The sequence below is a fragment of the Necator americanus genome, chromosome IV (assembly GCF_031761385.1).
Source record: "Necator americanus strain Aroian chromosome IV, whole genome shotgun sequence".
NCBI classification, from domain to species: domain Eukaryota; kingdom Metazoa; phylum Nematoda; class Chromadorea; order Rhabditida; family Ancylostomatidae; genus Necator; species Necator americanus.
In genome coordinates this window covers 27366705-27390397 of record NC_087374.1, presented here as the reverse complement: position 1 = coordinate 27390397, position 23693 = coordinate 27366705, and the positions used below count along the sequence as shown (strand labels likewise).

At 39.4% G+C, this 23693-nt stretch overlaps 2 protein-coding genes across 5 annotated transcripts; both read left to right on the top strand.

Moving 5' to 3' along the window:
- Positions 1–1676: 1676 nt before the first annotated feature.
- RB195_002887 (uncharacterized protein) lies at positions 1677–23075 on the top strand (the record flags this gene model as incomplete). 4 transcript variants are annotated; one of them, XM_064200345.1, is made up of 30 exons in its annotated part: positions 3034–3047; positions 3934–4024; positions 4353–4457; positions 4603–4713; positions 4773–4874; positions 7179–7334; positions 7398–7464; positions 8059–8162; positions 8234–8367; positions 10311–10517; positions 10738–10837; positions 10910–11056; positions 11569–11751; positions 11822–11898; positions 12830–12978; positions 13033–13127; positions 13185–13290; positions 14009–14222; positions 14276–14437; positions 15114–15308; positions 15383–15926; positions 16484–16600; positions 17057–17194; positions 17259–17501; positions 17560–17736; positions 17902–18112; positions 18169–18262; positions 21682–21835; positions 21929–22134; positions 22952–23075. In XM_064200345.1, 30 exons carry the CDS (start codon positions 3034–3036, stop codon positions 23073–23075), a joined length of 4527 nt encoding a protein of 1508 aa, XP_064056224.1. The 4 variants fall into 4 exon arrangements, with proteins under 4 accessions (XP_064056227.1, XP_064056224.1, XP_064056225.1 ...); XM_064200346.1 differs by having other exon boundaries at positions 4582–4713; XM_064200344.1 differs by lacking the exons at positions 3034–3047; positions 21682–21835; positions 21929–22134; positions 22952–23075 and adding an exon at positions 1677–1747 and having other exon boundaries at positions 18169–18299.
- On the top strand, positions 2056–2979 carry RB195_002888 (uncharacterized protein; the record flags this gene model as incomplete). The annotated part of the gene is made up of 3 exons (XM_064200347.1): positions 2056–2119; positions 2600–2782; positions 2933–2979. 3 exons carry the CDS (start codon positions 2056–2058, stop codon positions 2977–2979), a joined length of 294 nt encoding a protein of 97 aa, XP_064056228.1.
- Positions 23076–23693: the final 618 nt, after the last annotated feature.

Genomic DNA, 23693 nt, shown 5'->3' with positions numbered 1-23693 from the left:
TGGAATCTCATTGAGAAAGAACTGGAAAGAAAGAAAAGAAAAACAAAGAAAAACAGGAAATACAGTTAACTGCGTGAATGGTGGTGTTTAAAGTGGAACCCTCGTTAGTTACAATCAGAGATGACCTATTTCGAGCGCAACTGCTACCGCAATTGCACCAAGGTTTAGGTCGTTTTGAACTAACTTTAACAGTTAACCTTAAAAGCATCATCCACGAATCTGAGGTGGTACGGATTTCAGGTGGAGTATTCGTATATGGGATCGTAGATTATGAAGAGGGCTGATCCCGTCCATTTCTTCCTAATTGACGTAAAAAACCGCCCGGGCGTTACGGCTTCGAGCGATCCGGCGCGCCAATTTCCACAAAAAGTCCGATTGGAGCGCGCCAGTCCTGTGCACGCGCCGCATCGCCCGAGCCGTTTTTTTAGTTTTTTTACGCCAATTAGCAAGAAATGGACGGAATCACCCACCTCTCCATAATAGACGATCCCTTATACGAATACTCCACCTGAAATCTGTACCACCTCAGATTCGTGGGGTGATGCCTTTAATATGAGTTGAAAGCACACATTAGATGAAGCAGCCCAGTGAAAGAGGTAAGCCACATCCTCAAAAAAAAAAAAAAAAAAAAAAAACTAACAATGCCAGCTGTTCACACAAAACATCAGAATTAATCATGGGGAACATCATATTAGGATGAAATATGGCTATGAAAATGATGTAGTATAAAAACTGTGAATGGAGAGCATAGGTTATTAACAATAAAAAAAAAGTAGTTTGACAATGGTCATGTTTAGAGCAGGAAATCTTCCCTATTTATTGATATAGGGGAATTTTACATCCCATTTAACGACTCACGAATAACTGATAACTCGTTCATCGTTGGCTTCGAATATATCTTCTACCATTTATTCTTTCTTTATATTTATTGATTTTCGCGGAATTTGAAAGATGCGGCGCCGCACAAGGCTGGCGCGCTCCAGTCGAACTCCTTGTAGAAAATAATGCGCCAAAACGAATGAAGCCGTATCTTCCGGGCCGTTTTTTACGGCAATTAGGAAGAAATGAACGGAATCACCCCCTATCCATAGTCTCCCATCTCGTATACGAATACTCCACCTGAAATCTATACCACCTCAGATTCGTGGAGTGATGCCTTTAACGTGAGATATAAATTGTATAAAGTTCCAAAAAAACCCACAGTAAGTGAGGGTTTTAAGAAACAAACATAAAAAGATTTTCCCTAAAGGAGATTTATTTGTAGTAAACAACAAATAAGTAACATTTTGCTAGCAAAAGGTAAGAATTGATTCGCCAGCAAAAAAGTGGAAAATGCAAACCAATGGGATCGAAAAAGATCGAAAACGTGAACGACACTCAAAAGACCGTCAAATTCCAGACAATTGTTTAAATTGGAAAATTATAAAGATTTGATTCACATCAGATCTCTAGACAGAAACTTATGCAGATATGCAAAAATAATTCGATTGAGGAATAGTTAAAGATCGAAATAAAACAATAGACTACTTTGCAAGTCAAATACCCCCCAAACCTCTTATAGAATGATTGATATCTTTAAAAAAAAAGGCGGAGCTTTGTACGATCGATACCTCAACAATCATTATCAAACAACTCTTCACGGCAATTGTGCGGCAAATTAGCTTTCATTTTCAAGCATGATGTTTAATCATGCAAAGGACAACTTGGAATACAAAGAGAATGGAAAACGGAACTTAAAGTGTGAAAGGTGGAACGTACGAAAGTTGCAGAACATCGAGATAGTCCATACACACGTAAATGCCAGTACTACGTTAACGGACTACTAACGATTCTAAACCTCTTTTGACTGTCAGATGCCAACTGAATGAATCTTGTTTCCCCTCACACTAAACCCTGAGAATTCCCATGCTCAGTGAATTGCTCGAAATAAGAAGGCAATATCAGGAACAGAAAAAAGAAATAAATTGGAGCTTTTGCCGTGCAACGAACGCAGACGAAGGTGAAGAATGTTGACTCTGTCAACTAACTGAAGAAAAAACGTCAGCGCATTTGTTCATGGGGAATATATGTTTCGATACTTTAAACGAGGAGAGTTATAGAAGAGTGCTCAAGTCTGAAGGTAAACCAAACTATTAATATTCTAGAATCTACCGGCCAGAAATTAATGGTTGAAATATGGCTGTGATCCAGATTCGAACCACTAAATTAAAAAGCAGTTACAAAAATTGTTCATCAAAAAGTGTTATCACTATTGTTATTCGAGTAGCACGAGGATTTTGCCGATAGTTTTATGGAAAAGAAACGATTATTGGAAGTAAAATAATGAAATGGACAAATAACAAGAGACTTTTGCGTGCACACTGGCAGAAACACTCGTCGAGGATCAAGTTCCCCCCAAACAGCCTATCTTGAATAATAGCTCGTCAACCAGCGAGAGGATCTCTGAATAACGTTGGCTAACGACCCCGAAAGGCACTTCAATGCACAGCTCAACAATGTTTCCAAGAACAGAAACAGGAAACCGGCTCGGAAAAGTGGGGTAGATCAAGAGGCGGTGGCAGTCAGCTGGGCGGGGAACGTCGGGACGACTGAGCCACAGGGGCGGGCCCTCGACGATTCGGCCCTCCTCCGCCCTCAGTGTCGGGGTCGCCCCTGCAGACGTCATCGAAGGTGGATACAAAACCGAACACCGTACGCCTAGATTCGCAGGCATCCGTGTTGGCCGGAAGCCAAACAGCAACACGCGACGCGAGGCGGACGCGCGGCGACGGTCGAGCGGATGGTGCGTGCTAATAGTTAACTCGGAGAAATCAATTCGTTTATTTGCATGCGTTTAGTCCCGTACCATTACTAATTATTGAAGCAGTCGTGCGGAGATCAACAGATGAAGGTCGTCGATTACGTTACGTACATTATGTTCATGCACTTTCAGAACCTTGCCAAATCCAGCGCACGCACGAACTTCCGCTAAATCGCTAATTATCGGCTCAGTTCTAGTCAACAATGACATAGGCTTGAATACTATCAGCAACAATGAGCTTCCAAGAGTGAGTCCATTTGTGTTCTTTTGCGCGTTGTTTATTTCTTTGGTGGTTTTTTTCTTTTGTTTGTTTTGTTCCCACGTTGTCGTACCAGTGTCATGTCATGCAAGCAGTTTACACTGCATAATAGACATGACAAAGCACTTATTTGTTTATTTTCTGCGCTTGAAGTGGAAGTGATATTCGACAGGCTATATGAAAATTTCCATATTTTTATCCATCTCGGAGGTAACGCTTGTCTGAACTTGTTCCTAATAACCTGTCACATTGGTGCTAAGTTAGCTAATTTCATGCATCCTAAACAATTCATTGAGCTATTTTTAACAGTTTTGGTCAGAACAACACTTTTTTTCACCAAAAAATCTTTTCATTGATTGACAGTTTAATTCTCTGAACTTATATGTAGAAATCCGTGAGGATCCTTCATCTGCAATGGTTCAAGAAAACAAATTGGCAAGTGATTACAATGATTTTATTCTTCTCCTAATTTTTATTTTGTGAGTAAAATTAGAGCCATGAAACAAGAAATTATTTTTTTTTGTTTCATGGCTTATTTCCAACTAATTCACACTTCACCTTGTTCTTATTGTCACGTGAACAAATACACAATGGAATTGTGAATCATATGAGACGTTTTATTCAACTGGTTGTTCTCCACATTAGAACGAATCTAGTGACCATAGTTTTCGCTTATGGAAGCTATTAGAAACCATTTATATTTCTTGTCGAGCTAGTCCCCTCATTTTTAGGGCATTTTTCATACCCCTACTTTTCTTTGTTTATATACATTATTTACATGAAAAAACATTCCGAATTTTTTTTTTGCAATCTCTTTTAGATTGAACGTAGTCATCATTATTTTTGTTTTTATTCCATATTCATTTACTTTCAGGGAAGATGAATGGCTTGGGTTGGGGCAAGGATTCGTGCTGGACGATGCGTTCAAATGCACAAGTCCTCTCGGCGCCGACAACACGTTACAAGTTCGTGGCCACTATTTATATTATTTTTCTTCTCATATCATGTTTTGCTTCTCTTTACCACGTTTTCAGCAGTGCGACATTTTCCTGGTCCTGCATTAACTCTTGAACAAATTAAAATGAAAATTTCTAAAATTCTTCTTTTATTCCTAACTATTTTTATTTTTGTACTTAAAACTCCACTTATCACTAAATTTGATCTTGGTTGATATTCGTTCCGTTCTATATTCAAGGTGTTTTATTTTCTTTCTTTCCCACTATGTGTTACGCGGCTGAACATATTCGCCTCAGATTTTTGTAACTTTCTGTGTCAATACATCTGTTTTTGAAGGTGCCATTGCGAGAGCCCTCACCTATCCCAGTTTCTCCACAAGACCTTATGGATTTCTCTTTTCCAAATGACAACTCGCTTTCTCTTCCAATACGGGAATACGGGGTTTGTTTTCTTGTATTTCTTCTTTCTACTCAGGATTTGTGGATTTCCTTAATGCGGTATTCATTTATGCGTTGAAATGTAATCCATTCTCATTAATAGTGTGATGAATGTCCCTTTATTGCAGCAAAATTCATGTGAAATTCAGTTCCAAGGCGGGAATGAGCCGCCACGGTTGTCACCAGTGTCGTCCTCGTATCAGTCAATGGCTCCGTTGCAAAACGTTTCCTACGAGTTGTCGACGACATCTATGGTGCAGGTACTATTGTGATGAGTCATCTTATCTATTTCACAAATCGTAGGTGTGTCTAACTTCAGGAAGATTCCTACAACTCATTTGAGCAGCCCTCTATTGTTGTGAATGGTCATTATCAGACTATCGAACAACAAATAATCCAGCCCCAACAAGGATATTATCAGGCACGGTTCACAACCTTCACTTTCAATCGCGTTATTTTCTAGCTATTCTTTCGTTTAATCGTTATTTTTTGTTTTTGTTGGAGAGATAAGGATTTTCCTACATCTTGTCGCTTTAGCCCTGAAATTCCTGGCCAACATTTTTTTTCCATAAAATCATCACCGTTATATTCCCTTGAGCGTCATCGCCATTCTGTGTTGTTGTTTCTGAGAGTTTTTAAACGTAATTAAAACTTCTGAGGTTGTTATTGCACAGCACGGGGCATGCTCCAAAAGTGTCAAAAATAATGGTGTCTCGGTGCTTTTTTTCCTTTTCTAATTGCGATTTCTACTTCTTCCACTCAGGACGTAACGCTGAATGTTTGTAAAAACCCTTAGTGTTTTCAAGATATTTTCCGTTGACAGCCTTACATAGAATGCTTATTCTAAACAATAGCTATTTCTACCAAAAAAATTGAGTTGTAGCTGCGATTTCAACAAGTCCTGTCTTAATTGGGAAGCGGTCATTTCCGGTTATGGTACACGTAACGTTGCTTCTGACGAGACTTCTTCATTGTCAAGTGGGAGATTTGCTTGAAATGTAGTTGTTTCTATCTCTGTCTTTCGATATCTACTGGCGAATCTTTTATTTAACACGAAAGCCATTTCGAACTTTAACAACACCTTTACCTCAACTTTTTGCTTCCTCTCATACTTTACTGGTCCAGTCAGGTGCAGTTTAATTTAAAGACAGCGCATCGCGAAATTGACGATATTGGGTCTCCTCTTGAACAATATAGAGCTGAAGGTGTACAGTGGTTCGTGGACGCGGCGCGTATGCGATGGTGCCGTGTAATAAGGAATCGTAGGTGCTTCTTACGTCATTTTTCAAGATGATTATGTGGAATTAGGCTTGAACATGCTCATACTCTCATCCCTATCCATACATTGTCTATGAGAGACTTCTACATAGTCAATTTCGTGTTACGCTGCCATTGACTGACTTTCTCTTCTTTGTTTCCTCTTGTTTAGTATTTCCTACTAATAGGAAACTGCTTCACTTCAGGCGCATACTTGCAGTGAAAGTCGAGGTTCGTTTTCATCTCATTTTCAAACGTTATCAGGACGCTATCTTTCACTTTGTGGTCCTAAGCGACATAACTTTTTTTCATGAAGAGTGAACATTCTCTACTCGGCTGACTCTAGATTTAAGTATTTCTTGATTTTTTGTCGAGTTTTTCGCTCTGCAAATTTTCATCTTAAAGTGCCTATCGAGGTTTCTTGCAAGCACTAAACTAAAGCGTGACACTTTTTTTCTCGACCAAGTACTTGCAAATTACCTTCTCAAGTATTTTGATTGTGTGCTTCATGGAAGTATGCTTATGTGCAGTTTCTTGTCAGTGAGTCTCCTGTTTCAAACTCAGTCGATTGGAACTACAATTCTTTTCTTGAATCTGCCTGGAAATGCTTATAACTTAAGTACTTTCAATAGTATCTTTTGTAGTTAGTAGTGATCATAGAGATTTATTTTCCTTTTCTTATCCTAAGTGGCTGAAACAATGCCAAAGAAGCATATGTATTTATAAAGGTGACAGGAAATTGTGTGATTCCTTAATTGTTCCAGATAAAGTCGGTTAATTCTTTTATTCAATTAGAACGTCGGGACTCATTTTGCGAAATTCTTTCATCTTTTCGATAGAATATGTCTTATTCAAATTTTTTTCTCACTCTGCGATAACAGTTTCTCCTTCATTCGCTCATTTCTACACTATTTGTTTTCGGTATTTCGCATTGTAAATTATAAAAGAAGGCGTAAGTTAAAAGTTCCATTATAGTTCCTCCATTCGTAGACTCCATCAGAGAAAGTTTCAAAAATTTTGGGAGGAAAATTATGGCAACCGTGTTTTTCGCGATGACATTCGCGTCAATAAATTATTTCCCCTAGTTCTGAATGTTTTTTTTTTTGCCAAGGAGGAGATTTTGGCTGAATCTCTCTAAACATACAACTCTGTTGTTTCTCCCAATTAGTTTTCTGTTTCTTTTTCAGGATGCTGCATCAAATCATGTTTCTCTCTGCGACATATCTTAATCCCACTCTTTTTGAAGAAACTCCAAGAGATGATCTGAGATGGTTTTCATTCTTTCTAATTCTCTGCTCTCAACCTCTTTCCAATTTTGTTCTCTATCCTAAGGGGAAGAAATTCCGTTTTTATCAACTCTTCCTTAAACAGTATGTAATGGTGGAGCATCATTAGATATCATTATATGATAGAATAAATCTATCTGCCTTAATGATTATGTTCTCAAAGCCATCTTTCTCTGGTTTAGGCTGTTCCGGATGTACCGCACCAGCAGGTCGTGTCTACTCCACATACTCAACATAGTTCGACACCGAGTGGAAGCACTTCTTCCGGTTCGGTGGTGCAGCAAATACTCAATGCACCTTCGGCAAGACAGACACCCACGCCACAACAACAACATCCTGTGAGTCTTGAAACATTTACCCAGGGCTTCTGATGAGTACCCTGAGGAGTAATTGAGTTTCAGAGTTCTCACCCTCGTCAGCGTCCTATACAACCGAAAGCTCATAATAATGGACGGAAGCGGGCATCTGGTGGGTCAAATTCCAGTTTTTCTATGGATTTTTGCAACCTCCTTACAACACAATTCCTGCAAAAACTGTCCAAATTGAATGAAGCATGAGAAGGATATCATAGATTAAAAAAATAATTTAAGACCAAATATACTCTCAACGTCCGTTACCCTATACTGCTGCAATTTTTTAATGTTGAAAAATGTGAAGAATGTTAATGTTGACTTTTATGACATTCTACTACTCCTGCCACGCATTCGCTCTCTTTCATCTTTTTTCTTTATATTGCATATTGATATTCATTATTTGTGAAATCCAAGGGCTGTACATTGAAAAGTGAATTGTTACATTGGGCACTGCATTGAATATTTTAATTCCACCCTTTAGTTAAACGACTAAAATATATTTGTTGTTGATCAAGACTTATGGTGTTTTTATTTTCTAAAAAGAACCCCAATGTCAAACTAATGTGTTTGCTTTGCTATGACTAGGTTTATGGAAGTTGGGGCTTTTGTTTTGTTTTCCGAAAGTGACGCGAATGGTACATATATAACAATGAGAAAAAGACAAAGCTGAAGTGTATTCAGTTGTCGCTTCAATGATTTTTTTTTACAGTAAATTCCCATTCTGGTTTGTCAAACAAATCCACAAAGGTGGACTCGTCTACGAATAATTCAAATCAAACTGAAGTTCGGTTTAGTATGAGCGCATTGACCCGGGTTGGTTTTTTTTCATGCTCAGTTCTCTCTTTTTAGATTTCATCTGTTGAGATCATTTTTTTAAATTTAAGATAACTGAAATCGGTGCGGAAATGGCTCAACTTCAAGAACAGCAGGATAAGTTGGGTATCAACAACTCGCAACGCCTCAGTGAGCTTCAAGCTCAAAGAGCCAGCATTCTGCTTGAAGCCTTGAGTTCACAGAAGTAAGTGTTTTTTTTTGTGTAATCTTTCTTTTCCTGTAATTCTAGACTACTTTTTCGTATGAACTACTCTTTGTTTGCTTTTTTCTCCCTTCTTTACATTTTCCTTTTGTTTTTGGATATGTCATCGGAGGGTTATCTTCATGATGTTCCGAGTAAGAGCAACGAAAGCGGTAAAGAGGTTGCCTGTCCTTTTGTCGTTTCTTTTGATTGAATTGGCTTCGCTGCTGCTGCGTCACCTGGTAATTGATCACAATGGTAGGCGCGCGACATCGAGAGAAAGAGAGCGAAGCCCTCGGTGGCCTTGATTGGATAGGAACTGCAAGCGAAAAAGGACAAAAAACGCAGCCGAATCCTTTGTTTGTGATAACTGTATGTGCAGTGGGTGCAAACGATGGATTTTAGCGTTTCACGCATGTTTGAATGGGAGGCTTCGGTAGGGTCTAGATTGTGTTAGAGGAAGATGATTATTATGAGATCATAGTATGTGGACAGGCGCAAATAAAGTGGCTGCAAAACCGGTTTCCATCAGAATCACTGGAAGCTGTAGTCAAAAAATAGTTTTGAAGCAAAATATAAAAAAGCCGTTTCCTTTACTAAAGGCATCATCCCACGAATCTGGGGTGGTGTGGGTTTCAGGTGAGTTATGCCTATACGGGTCGTAGATTATGTGGAGGACGGTGATTCCGTCCATTTCTTCCTAATTGCCCTAGAAAACGGCCCAGAAGATGCGGCTTCAAGCGTTCCGGGGCGCTATTTTCCACATTTAGTTCGACTGGAGCGCGCCACCCTGCATACACGCTGCATCTTCCGGGCCGTTTTTAACGGCAATTAGGAAGAAATGGACGGAATCACCCTCTTCTCCACAATTGTGTCATTATGTCTTATGTAATGGTAGTAAGCATTGAATATTTTAGCACTATGAACCCACAGCATCATGTAGTCCTTGAAAATCTGCTCATTTTGGTGGGAAATTTATCCCACTTTGATGGACTTTACACGATCACTTTACAGATTTCAAATATTCTTAGAGCTGTTTTTCAAAACTGTACATTCCAATGTCTGGGTTTTGTTGGAGTTTAATAGATGAATATATTCATTTAAGCAAAATGAATAAGCACCTAATGGTGGCAAACTCTTTCATCTCACGCTGCGCATACCCCTCATAGAGAAGCGAAGATTGAAGTATCGAGGCTAGCTCTTTCAAATATTCATACCATCAACAAGAACGTAGAATTCTGCGTAGTAAAGTCCGTTTGGTGTTTTTAAATGCATCAGAAGTGTGAGAATCAAGCCAGGAGAAGTAGGTGATTGAGAATTTTCAGAAGAGAAGAAAAATCAATTCCTTTATATTGTTTAACGAACACTAAATTGTTAATTGGGATGTGACAACACGCTCGACTACTTCAATTTAAAATTAGGTTGGATTGAAAGTCCTCAAAATTTTTTTAAAATAAACATGTTGTCGAAGAAAGTTATAGTCATAATAGGACTGTGTCATAGTTATGTGGTTCTGAAATTATTTTACGTGTTGTCAACAATGTTCCAATGTTTGTCGTCGTGCCGCCTTTGAGCAAATTACTTCATTACGATTTTACGGATAAAATCATCAAATCTGGAAGTGAATTTGAAACAGCAGATCCACAACAATGTCGCTTTTTTTTGGGCAGCGGATGATGTCTTCAGTGGAAGATTAGATTTCTCCCAATATTTAAACATGTTACCACGTTTTCATTCTCAAATTGTGTGTTCTTGGAAAAATGCTGTTCAGCAACAACACTGGAAAGTAGATAGTATACTAAGAATTTTTTTATCTCTTTCATAAGTTACTGTTCTAAAATTTTTGAACTTCTAAGACCTAGAAGAAAGGAACGGATCAGGTAGAGCTTTTTTTGTTGAGCCTTTTTGAACTTACTATGCAACAGTCTCAAAATCCAAGTTTTCAGTGTTGGTGAGACGGTGTTGAGTCAAGTAAAACAAGTGGCAGCAGCAGCAGCTCCCACATCCCAACCACGGCCAACCGCACGATCTCGAGGGAATCACGGCCATTCTTCACGACAGCAGCACTTTGAAAATGCGCCGGAGTCGCCGCAGTACCAACCACAGATGTATCTTGCCAGTCACAATCAGTATCCAAGCACAAGTACCGCACAGTTCGTTTTCCCCACACCTTGCTTTCTAATTAATTTATTTATTTGGACAGAGAACGCGTTTGCTTGGTTAGAACTAAACACATATCAGTACTTGTTTGTTTATTAATGTTCCCTTTATATGTAAATCTCTTTAATTGCAAAATCAACGGAAATACCAAGCAACGTATAAACATATTTCAAGCGTTAATGTGTTTATGGACTCATTTATATTCACTACCAGATTCCAAGAATTCACATCTGGAAATGTTACCCAAGCTCAAATTGTCCACCAACAGGACCAGGTAACTGTACATCGCCAACCGCAACAACGGGTCTACAGGGTAAACGTTTTCCCAGAAGAGAATCACTTGAACTATTATGCTAATTCACGGTACGCTGACTGGGTATTTTAGACACAGAATGCCGGAACAGCTGTTTTTCATGCTACCTCGCAGCTTCCACCCGGAACTGTGTATGTCCAAAATGTCCCTCAAGCTTCACAGGCTCAATTCGCATCCAATCAACCAACGGTGGGAGAAGTTGTCCGGCAACAACACCAGGTACAGCAAGCATTTCAACACTTTTCCATGTGTGAATATTGGGTACTTTTCAACATTTTGTGATTTCAATAAAACATTAACTTCATATTTCGAATATTTTAGAAGAACTGTTTTTTTGCGCGAAGAAAACGAAGAACCGTTCATTAGAGAAATTTCCAAGGATTGTTTACTTATTTGGAGATGTTAACAACACAGTTCTTTTATTAAATGTTTGCCATCATCTTTAACATGCAATCTATCTCCCTTTTATAAGAAACGAAAGATATGAAAATAAGTGAATTTTATTAGAGTGCGGGGAACATTCCAAATAGATTTAAAGCTGAATTTCAGTTCGTTATTTGATACTTTTGAAAGGGCTGTTCGGATATATTTGCAAGACTTTTGTCGACATTTGCATGATAGGTTTTCGAGTCAGTAAAATTACTAAATCAGAAACTTCTTTCGCAGAACAGATGGTGTGATTAGCTAGTTTAGTTTAGTAGTTTAGAGTTCAACATCTCTTTTTTTTTCAGCTGCGGCAAGTTTCGGGAGCTCATCAAGTCATTGTACAGCAAGTAGCGGCTCCACAAATGGTGGTAACATCTGGTGGCCAACCAGTCAGTGGTGCACAAATTCGGACTCAAATTGTACAGCAGTCCTCTTTGCCCGCTCAGATTGTCTTGGCTCCTGCATCGGTTCAGCAGACGCCACAAATGGTAATTCTTGCTAACCCTTTAAAAAAATTTGTCAATTTTGGAAAGAAACTGCTCACAAAATGTGTTTTAGGTGGTTGTTGCCCAAAGATCAACACCTGCGCAAACGGCAAAACGTCTTGAAGAAAAACGTGCAGGACGATTGAGTCGGTATGTTCTTCCTCATTTATTTCACGAACAGAAATGGAAATGTGTGTGTATTTTTTGATGTGATCTCCACTTTTTTGTCTTATATCCGCTAATTCATCAGAAGTGCAAGGCAAAATGAACGAGGTTTTATATTTTTATGAAGAAGTTTCCCTCGTTTTTAAATCTTGAAGTCCACCGTTATTCATTCGCTTGCCATTTTTTTAAAATTTCACATCACTTTTCAACATTGTGTTTTATTCTTTTTTCACTTGTCCGACTTACGATTGGAAAGGATCGGTACACGCAACGATGTTTTGAAATTTTGAGATTTTTACTGTTCGATCTTGTATAGTGTTTTCTTAGCAAAATCATTCTTAATTGTATGCATACAAACGATAGTCGGAGCCTGTGCTCCGACCCCCTTCTTTTTTGAATAGATGGCGAAGGGACCCCTTCACTTTTGAATGGTTGACGAGGGGATCCCCATCGCTTGAGCTGCACCCAATGAGCCAGAACCCCTTCATCAGTGGAGGGTACGGCTTCTCCCTATCGCACATATGTTCCTATGTTTGATCGAATCTTAACTTTCTTTGTACAACGATAAAGGAGGGCATATTACTGTTTCGTTCTTTCTGTTCTGTCCAGTAATTTTATTCCAATAGTTGATTGTCATTGTCATTCACAACCGCAAATGTTGTTCGCCTCCCCAACATTGCTTCTCGCATCTATTTTGCTAATTTAGCTGAACTAGCAACATTAGGCGCTCTCACTTGCACAAAGCAAACTTTTGCTGACATGGTGCTATTAGTTGTAGCCCGTCTAGCTTACTTATCATATTCTTTATAGCACAGTGGATATTTTATTTTCAATAACCATGATTTTTCTTAAAATCCCTTTCCATCTTTTGGGATGTTGTAAAGGATTTTCAATCAGTCGAAGTTTTTTTTTTCAGATTGCGAAGTTATTTCGACAATCTTCACGATATGCTAGCAAACCCGGATACTGAAACGCCATTCACAGATCTCCGTGACGTTTTGCAGCGGTTGTTACCATATCACGCGTATGGAGAGCCGAGCTTCAGTGAAGAGCACTTGGAACAATGTAAAGATTTGTCGAAAATTCTCGCATTTCCTCGAACTGATTTCTGGTTTTAAGTTGATTCCAACTACCTACGAACAACCATAAATTTGATGGAACAACGGAAACGGTTGGAAAAGAGGTTGCGAAAGGTTTTCTTCGACGAAGCAATGGTTAGTCCTTGTGCAGGTGTTCTGGATCGTGATAGCTTAAATAGCTTGATATTTCAGCGTACAACCGAAGTAGAAGAGCGGAATTTACTACTGTTCCTTGACGGTGAGTACGCAAAACGCAAACTTGAAGAAGAAAAGGAGTTTGTGAAGCAAGGAAATCTTGGTGAGTTTCAGCAGACGTTTTTGTACTTTCTTTTTTTTTCAAGATCGAACGTTTTGTTGAGTGCATTGGCATCTGGCTTCTTTCTCTAAGTCGCACTGTACCAGTTATAATCCGCTTATACTTGACTCCCTTGCTAGTTAGAGTAACTACTGAACCTAGTCGGTATAGGTGAAACTCGCTTGAAAAAGGAGTTTTTTCGCTACGACAGTTATTGTACGTTATTTCTTGGATAGAAAAATGCAACTAGAAGAGAAACACCCGAACATCGGGGCAGTTGTCGAAAATTTCCGCAGTTGTTAGTGTTCGCCGTGCAAAATTAAAAATGTTTCATTATCGTTTTCGAAGCTCTCATGTCACTTGTTTTTTTTTTCTTGTGTGATGGCTGATAAATTGTCCACCTAAAATTTCAATCCTGCCAAAAAGGATCACAGCGCCAGTAACTGTATTGTCGAATTTCTGCTCTTTTATTTCTACGCATGAAAACTGTTGCTTAATTCTAGTTTTCTATTTTTATCCTATTTTCTGAGTGGAAAACAGTCAAGAAGAGATTAGTCGAAATGATTTGCTGTGCTTTAAAATTGACACATTCGATCAGGGACGAACTTTGTGTACTCATTACTGTCCTAAAAATATGAGTAAAAGGGACTTTCTTTTGCTCTCAGAAATCTATTCCGGCAATATCTTAATCAATGTTGAAAAATAACGGATGCTCTTCTAGAATTGTTTGTTCGGGACAGTCCCATAGTGGCTGCTCTACGAAATTCGGATCAGGAAACCTTGGAAAAAGCAAGAGCAGCATCCGCCTCATCAAGACCGTCGTGTTCTAAATCGGTTATGCAGCAGTACGAATACCATCCGTTTGATGAAATCCCATTGGCAGTATCCCCGTATAAGTCACCATCACCTTTCAAGTCACCAGCAAGTAGTATACGGTAAGAGAATTAAATTGTTATGGAATCTATTTATCAGAAGTGCTTTGATTTAGCTCGCCGTCACCATGTAAATCACCTGCTAGCATCCCTTACTCACCCAGGATTAGGGCACGAAAAACATCGCTTTCACAACATCCTTCTCCTGCTCAAATCCAAGAACCGATGAGAACACGTACTACGTCGAAGTCTCGAACGACGTCGGAAACAACTCCAGCGTGGGTTCCATTGCTTTTCTCTACCAAGTTTCACAGGTTGATTTCTGAAGTATAACACTTTGCAACTGCTCTTTTTTCATTATTTTTATTCGTATTTTGGAGACTTTTTTTTTATTAAATGTCCTCTTCTATCTCATTCGAATTTTACAAAAGCTTTGTTGACTTTTCCATGCTCTGCGATATCTGCAGAAGTTCTGCATTACGTTCGGTTACCGAAACGCTTTTTTTGTGGAAATGGTACTTTTTGTTGATAATGCTGAGATTCTTTTTGCAATGTTTCGCCCAGTATTTTAATTTTTTCAATTTCTTTCTTAATTCATGGGACTAGAATTGTGTAAAATTTTGTACATGAGAATAATGTCCTTGAAAAACAACTATAATTTGGGCCTCTAGTTTGTTAGGAATTTATTTGTGGGCTTTTTTGGAGGATTTAAGACATGAAGAAACATGAGAAACATAAAAAATCAGTTTCAGCGCCGTTGTCCTGTCTCCGGATAGAACTAGATAGGTTGTGAGCAGATATCTCTAGAACATTTACAGAAGAAATTTTCTAATTTGTTTTTCCTCTCCGAAAATTCTAAAGTCCTCGCTTCGTGCACCTAGCCATTTCCACTTTTTGCAGTTTTTTCTTTTGCATTGGAATCTAAGAAATATTTTCAATTCTTTTTTTTTTCAGGCCTTCAGAAAAACCGGAAGTGGTTAAAACTGAGCCCGTCCGACCAGTACCTCCTCCTCTCCCTACTGCGGCGTCACGGAGAGTTCCACCGTCAAGTCCCATAACAACGCTCGCTGCTAGGAAGGGTCCACCGTCGAGTCCAATACCAACGTTAGCATCGCGAAGAGCTACACCATCCAGGAATGCTGCAGAATTGTAAGTGCAGAATTCTCAATGACATTCTTCTATAAAACTTATGAAACGTGCGTAACAGTACTAAGACGTTTCAGGAAACCTGTCGTGAAGGAGGAGATAACTTCTGTAGGATCACCGGCTGCTCCGGGGTCATCACGTGCTCGATCGAAGACTCCTCAAAAAACGCCAGAACCACCACCGACTACTTCGACACCTGGAAGGTTACCAGCAAAGAAGGAGATCTTGAGCAGAGCCAGACAAGGTGTGCCTGTGGAGATGCGATCACCTCCTGCACACACGAGTATCGCCGCATCGTCGTTGTTCTCGCGCTATTCCGTTGACGATTACGAATCAGACGGATCAGCGTCGCCCGAGCTTGGTGTCGATGACGTGATCTCACAAGCGCCCCCTAAAACTCCACCACAGTCTACTGTTACTGCTCCAACCTCTACACCAGATACAGATATAGCTACTCAACCAACACCTACTTCATCTGTTTCCAAGTCTCAGGCTCAAACTTCAGCTGTAGTTCAAACGCCTGCTCTAAAGCGTATACCTATTCCGCCACCGCCGCACAGGTTACCTAGTTCTCAGCGATCTACCGTACCTCAACCGCCGCCACTGCCTCAGAGGAAAGAGGTGAGTCATATAGTAAAGGCATCACTCCGAGAATTTAGGGTGGTGCGGGTTTCAGGTGGGTTATGCCTCTACGGAGTCGTAGATTATGGAGAGAAGGGTGATTCCGTCCATTTCTTCGTTATTGCCGTAAAAAACGTCCCCTTCGGGCGTTCCGGCGCGCTATTTTCTACAAAGAGTTCGATTGAAGTTTGCCAGCCTTGTGCAGGTGCCGCATCTTCCGGGCCGTTTTTACGGCCATTAGGAAGAAATGGCCGCAATCACCCTCCTCTCCATAATCTACTACCCCGTATACGAACTCTCCACCTACGATCCACCCTAGATTTGTGGGGTGATGCCTTTAAGTTAATAATAGAGATTATTGAGGCAGTAGAATGTTTGAATGACACAATATGACACTGTTGGTAAGAAAAGAACAAAAAAACAGTTTTTAGATGTTTTTATACTGCTAGTAACTGTTGATACAGAGACTGTAGGGACTAGTAGATGTTGATGATTTGAAATGTTTTCTAAGGTGTTTTAGAAATGGGTTAGAATTTAGTTAAAAAATGACTTTCTAGAAAGTAATGAAAACACCTGAAAGGACCGCATCACCAATGGTCAAGCAAGAGAATGTGAGACCGGTGGTGAAGCAGGAAGAAGAGAAACCCGCTGAGCGCTTCAGGTTCAAACCTCAGGTATATTATTGTTTAGTTTTTTTTTTCATTTTTGAACGGAGGAAAAGTAATAAAATGAAAAGAATTTCTACGAAAAGAATCCAAATAAGTAGTTTCAACGTGGATGAATAGGTTATTTCATGCTGATGGTGTTTGTGATGTGATGCAACAACTTTTACATTTGTCAGTTGTCAAATGGTTCACTACACTATGAAAAAAGCCTTCTGATTTTAAGTTTTTTTTTTCTGTTACACTGATTTGCTGTAAATTTGTAGTTGTGCTAAAGCTTCTGTTTTCAAAAATTGGTTTCCTTTTCATTGAGGAGCGAAATGGTACTTTTCCACGGTAATTTTAGAGTGGAATGAGTGGATCACTTTTTAAAAGCGCTTCTGCTTCAGAAAGAAGTCAGTGAAGTGTGAATGTAATGTGCTAACGAATTTGTATACGGATTGCAGATTCGAATGTATCTACTTGTAGGTACCAAGACCTACTCCGGTTTCCCCCCTCAAACCCACAGCACCTAAACGAGAGACACCTGTTGAGGTAGGACTTCCTGGAAAAGATGTGAACAGTAGAGAGATCAGAAATCATCTCGAAGAGAACGAAAATGTTCCGGTTAGTGGAGCTTATCAAAACAGCAAATGAAAGTGTTCCATATCCTCAAATGTTGGATTTTCAGGTGGCGAATTGTGTGAAGCCTCCGCCTATTCGTTTAAAAGTGAAATTTGATGGAGCGAAACCGTACATAGAGAACAACGAGAACAGCGAAAAAGATGGCGAAAAGAAGCACAGAAAACACAAAAAGAAGAAGAAAGAACGGGATAAAGAACACAAAGAAGGGCACATACATGTTAAGGTGAAGCACCGAACTAAAGGGGATAGAAAACATAAAAAGAAAAAGAAAGAGAAGAGTTCACCGCAGGTAGCATTTTTAAAGATCTTTCTAGTTTATGCTCTTCCATGCACACATTTTTTTGCAGGAGCTTGTTGCCGTTACGAAGAATGGGAAGCGCTTAAAAGTGAAATTTGGATTGGGTGGTAGCGATACGAGAAGTAGCACTCCGAATAAGCTTTCAGCATCAGTTGAGATCTCAGAACCGCAGCCAACGCATCAGCCATCGATGCACGAACCATCAACATCAAAAGCATCAGCTGTGGTACGTTATTTTCCTTGTTATTCTTTTAAGAAACGATTTTGCACCGTTCTCGATCAGTTAAATATCATTTCAACATGCACTCAAGGATGATAGATTTTGGACATACTGTTCTTTCTTTCTACGGCATCCATACGGTTACTTTTAATCAGCTATATTTTCCTCCAGGCTGATCATCCCAAGGTCCCACGATTACGGATTCGAATAGGAGATTCTCCTGCTCTGGTGATCGCTCCTCCGAAAGCAGACCCACCTCAAACTGCTTTACGATTGCATTCTCCAGCAGGTACAGCTTCTTTGGATGGACTCGCGGAGGCGCCGAAAGGATCAATACCGGTTCAGAAAGGCAGTTCCAATCCTCTGGCTGTTGAATTCTCAGGTATGAACCAACTTCTCTAAGTTATACCACTAATTTCTTTATTTCTTTTTTTAAAGATGATTCTGACACGGAGGCGGAACGTATACGATCAGCAACCGATGAAGCACTTCGCGGGTTATCCAATTTGACTAGTCTGAGCCGAGCAAATGCGTCAGTGCTGCCTTGGTCTACTCAACCAACGCCGTGATTCAATCTTGTCAGAATTTTCGGAGTTGATACAGTACGCCTAATAATGTCAGCGAAGTTGTGTAAGCGCAAATGATCTCCTTTTGTGCCCATAGTGACCCTATCGAAAAACGTACATGGTAACCCACAACTGAAGGTTATTTCGAGAAGTTGCTCTGCATTCATACGTACATCCTCGTCTAACTCGGTGCCTAGAGATTGTGATATATCCGTAATTTAATGTGTTTTTATCTCCTCTTTTATGCGCATGGAAGCTCTGCACATTAGCGTTCACGCATGGTTTTTATTTAGATTCTCGTACGTTCATGGTGCTGTAGCTCTGGTAGTCCTATCTAGTATGACGGTCGTAAGAGACTTAAAACTCTCACTATTGCCTTCTCGTTTGATTTCCTTGTCTTTGAACAGTTTCTCCACATACGTCACCCGCCGCCCGTTCTCCTCTTCAAAAAGCCTCTCGCAGAACGACCCAGTGCCGCTGATTTTATTCTCACGGTATTAGTGGCTATTTATTTGCGATTTCTTAGAATCAAATCTCTTGCGGAGCCAATCATGCCATCTTCTTTAATGAAAATTTTGTTTGCCATAAGATTTTAAAATCCGTATGAATCTGCGAGAATACTGTTGGCAAAAAGTTCTAAATCTTGCTGGACTGAATTTTTGGAACAGTAAGGAAGTTGTTGTAAGTATTTATTACTTTTATTATTTGATGAAACTGACTTAAATTACTTCGTAGTTGCAATATCATATGCAGGTATTATGTTTCAAGTCGACTTCGAATTCGAATAGAATCGAATTAGAATAACATCGAATAAGGATTGGTTTCGCCACTTACTGGGGTTTTCCTTGTTAGCGTTCCTTCCTGATATTTTGACCATGTTTCACTCGGGAATCTTAGGTAAGTAGTCACTAATGCGTGCTCTCTGCTCATGTCACTTATTTGTGGTTTCACATTGATTCGCGCCTCCCTGTCCACATAATCTCGTACTGTCCCCCCTCGTCCACACCCACTTGCTAGTTTATACTTGTTTTTCTTGCTCGCCCCAGTTTGAAACTGCTAATTATCACTCTGTATTGATTTCATCGACTCACTACCCTTCATCGTGGCCAGATACGAATCTGAAATTACTATTTTTATTTTATATACGTGCGTGTGCGTTTTCAATGTGTTTTATTGTCAGTGCTGTCACAGATCTCAAAGCCCATCATTGGCACCTAATGCATAGTATCCGAAGAGTTCTTTATGCACAGATTATATTTGCTCCATGTTGAGTATGCTTGTGTATCAAAATTGCATTGTCGTTACAAGTAGTTTGCTTTTTCTTTCTGTTCAGCTCGTATGCAAGTTGCTCTTCAAGCCCACCGTACTCAGTCATTCGAAACTTTCATTCCTCAACTAGTTGCGCAGCTGTATCCCATAAACACATGACGCGTCGATCAATCTGCTCTCATTTTCACAAACTGTCGTGTAATTATTGCATTTTTTGCTGTTCCGGTCATTATCATACATGCATCTTTCCCACCGATAATATCATCAGTCGTGAGATTCCATACCCTTGAGTTGACTTTGGATTATGGAATCTGGTCCTAGATGGAATCAAACGATGGCGATATTATGTATTGAAAGCTAGACCATCCATAAGTTTCATAAAAGGCTCCACCGGATCAAAGCGTTTTCTGTTGATCTGTATAAATGGCCATTGTGATCTTTTTTCTTTTTATAACGATGGTTTTGTTTGTAAAATAGAATTAAAGTGATATGTGATGGCACATTAGTTGATTAATTGCGACAAATTATTATGTATTATAAATGTGATATAAACCTTTCAATGAAGATTATGTTCAAACACAAACTACTGTATAAATAGTGTAGGAAGTGTAGGAATAAATAGTTGAATATTAGTTCAAGGAATAAAAAACTGCACAGTGCACGAAAGATCCTCACCTGCTTCGGACACAGCAAAACAACGTTTGTCTTCCGTTTACTGTTACAGTAGCGTGAACATTTAAATTAGTAGTATTTACATTTAGTATTTACACCAACTTACTGAACAACATCAAACAATAGCAATACCAGCAAATCAAATCCTACAAACTAAAATTCGATTAGAGCGATCTGAACCCTCACACATCCCTGCATTCCTGTTGTTGGTTGATCACACACTTTTAGACACATTTTTAGTTCCTTCATTAATTTTTCTTATCGTTCTATTTGATTCAGTAAGTTCGACAACTCTCGCTATGTATTCTTATTTTAATATTCCCTTGTAACTACGTAGTTCCTTTCTACAGCCAAGAGAGCATCAATGATAGTTGCCTGTGTCTCCAAGAACGAGTGGAGTGGCGTAAAATGTTGCTGGCCGTGGCACTCAACAACGCTCTTGTTTCTGGAAGCTCTATCTTCCTTTTTCCTCCTCGCAGCTCTAGCCTACATGTTATACAACCTCTAAGATCAATACTTTGGTTTTAGGGGTCCGACTGAATTAGTTATTCACTTCCGGTGATGAACTATCGCCTTCTCAAATGGGCACTGTCAAGAATTCTCAATGGTTTGTCAGTTTGAAACGGTCTTTGTGAGCTCTAGGAACGCTCCAATGTACAGTTCGATTAGAGCAGTGTTGAGTGACCCCACCACCGAACTACGCTTTACTCTTGGAGTGTAGCTCCATCGGCACTATTCCTTCCCCTCCAAATACGTAATGCGTCGGAGCATTTGTAGAGAATCTACGGGAGTTCTTTACCGCTCTCCAGAACTACGGGACTCTTTACACCTGCGAAGAAGAAAGGTAGGAACAAATCAGTAGTAATGCAATCAACTCCAAGAGCGACGTTCGGAGGCCACCGTGAGCGTCGCTTACCGCCGGCGTAATATTAAAGGACAACAGAGCGCACGCTCAGTCGGTCCTATGACCTATGAGTTATCGCTACCGTTCTACCGCCTTTAATTTGTCTCGTTTTCTTTTGGTATCCTAATTGCTTCTTGGTATTTTAGTTTGTATTTGGGTGGTTTTAATTAATTTTGTCTTGGAAGAATTCATCTCCATGTGAATTCATTTTTGTTGTTGACTGTTAACACCACAGTCTTTCGTCCTATTACCTATGGGTTTTTTTAGGCCAGAAGTTTCTGTTTATTCCACAATTGCTATATTCTAGTTGCTCGCGTTGTCTTTGATTCGCTTTCTCAAGCAGTTTGTATGGAAATTCGCAATCTACCTCAACTCGCAGTTTAAATCAATCGCAAATCATTTAGTTCTTTATTTGTTCTTATTCCTCCTCGGCTTAATCTGCGAGTTGCGCTTTTACGAAAACGTGGAGCTAAGGCTCAGAAAATTGAGCCACATTACTTCATTGCGTAAAATTCGCCCTATTCGCCATTATTCTTGCAGAACCTGGGAAGCCGTCATGGCTGAGCAAGTAGAAAGGGCATTTTTGAAGCAGCCGACTATAAATCTTAATAACAAGGCTCGTCTTTTGGCTGGAAACAAGAAAGTTCCCCGATATGTTCGCAACATTGGACTAGGATTCAAAACTCCTCGAGAGGTTTGTAGGAATGTTTGTGATAATTATGATAAACAACAGAATTCATTGAGATGTTTTCCAACACCATTAGTACATTTTCTGGATTGAATTTAGGCCAGCGAAGGTACCTATATTGATAAGAAGTGTCCATGGACTGGAAACTGCTCAATTCGTGGCAATATTTTGACTGGTGTTGTACTAAAGAACAAAATGACCAGGACGATTGTGGTACGACGTGATTACCTTCACTTTGTCAAGAAGTACCGCCGTTTCGAGAAACGACATAAGAATGTGCCGGCTCACTGTTCGCCAGCTTTCCGGTGAGTTCCTTTTTATTTTCCTTCCATCATTTTGTTCTACCTTTCTTTTTATGCTGGATTAACAATAATATCCTTTTGCACTGCTATTTACAGTTTTCTGTCTGTCTATTGTGGGACATTTTGGAGTAATTAGTTGATAATTAGTAGTTTGTTTTCCTTGCTTCAGTAAATTAGCCCAATCTGTCCTGGGAGTTTTTTTTTTCAGATTTTTTGAAGCATTTTAGTTCATTTTTCGCCTTTCTCCTTACCTTGGCTATCGTATTATCCAAAATTTCGTTTTTACCTTGGTTCGGATATTGATGTAAAACCATCACCTAGCATTTTTAAAATGTGTCGTGTATTTATTCTAGTAGTGCCTCAGATGATATTCTTATTCACTTTAGATTTTTCAAATTTTGTACTAGTTTGCACGGATGCAGATATAATTCTGGTTTTTTTAGTAGTGGAACTATTGTCAGCAGTTTCCTTTTGTTTTTGTTTTTTTTTTTAACGTGAACTCAATTATGTCGAAGATTAACAAGAAGAGAAAACTCGAGATCACTGTTGCTTCCTGCACTGCTTTTCAAGATAGCCGCTATGCAATTAAAATGCGAAAGACCATGAAGGAATCTCTCTTTCTTTTGTGTTTGTTCTAGTGGTGGATATCCCGGATGAAGAGGCTCTGCTGGAGAGATGTGATACCTTTTTCACATCACTTTTGTGTACCCTGTTTTAGCATGTCTCTGCAGTAGCTGTTTCAAAGCTTTGTAACAGTCGTTTTATCCCAACAGGATTTCTCCCAAGATTCATTGTAGTACTATCGCGTTTGTGATTTCAGTGATATCGCTCCTGGAGATTTGGTCACCATCGGAGAATGCCGTCCGCTCTCAAAGACTGTTCGATTTAATGTTTTGAAAGTGAACAAGGCCGGATCAACAAAGAAAGGATTCGCCAAGTTCTAAATGAATTACATCGCTGCCCTTGTTTGTTGTTGATGAACTTCTACTCGCGACTCGCGAATGTTATTGATTGTTGAGTCTTGAGAATGAAGTCTATTTTATTGTTTCTGAAGTCGAGCACTTTTGAATTCGCTTTATCTTTTCGACATGGTATCTGAATGAAGTCGTTAAAGTTGGTCAAGTTATAATCGCTTTAGGAAGAACAGGAATTGGTGAATTAGAAGCTCATGACTACGCAACTATGAATAATGTAGCGAATCTTTTGATCAGAAATTCGAGATATTTGTTTGCATTTGCGTTGAAAAAAAAACCAGTTAAAGTAGAACAGGAAGACCAGTAAACAGATTGCGAAATGAAGAAAAAGGCGGCGGCTACTGCAATAAAACTCGAGATTAAGAGAGCGTTTAAGAAGAGCAAACAATTAAAATTATTAATTAATTAGTCAGATAAAGTTATGAAATCATCGTGAAGATTTCACTCTTCGGCAATTTCTTCCGGTAGTATAAGAGATGAACGCGTGGCAAATAAAAGTGAACAAAATTCATGCAAAATTATGTTTAAACGTTTGATTCTGTTTAAAGGCATCACCCCACGAATCTGAGTTGGTACAGATTTCAGGTG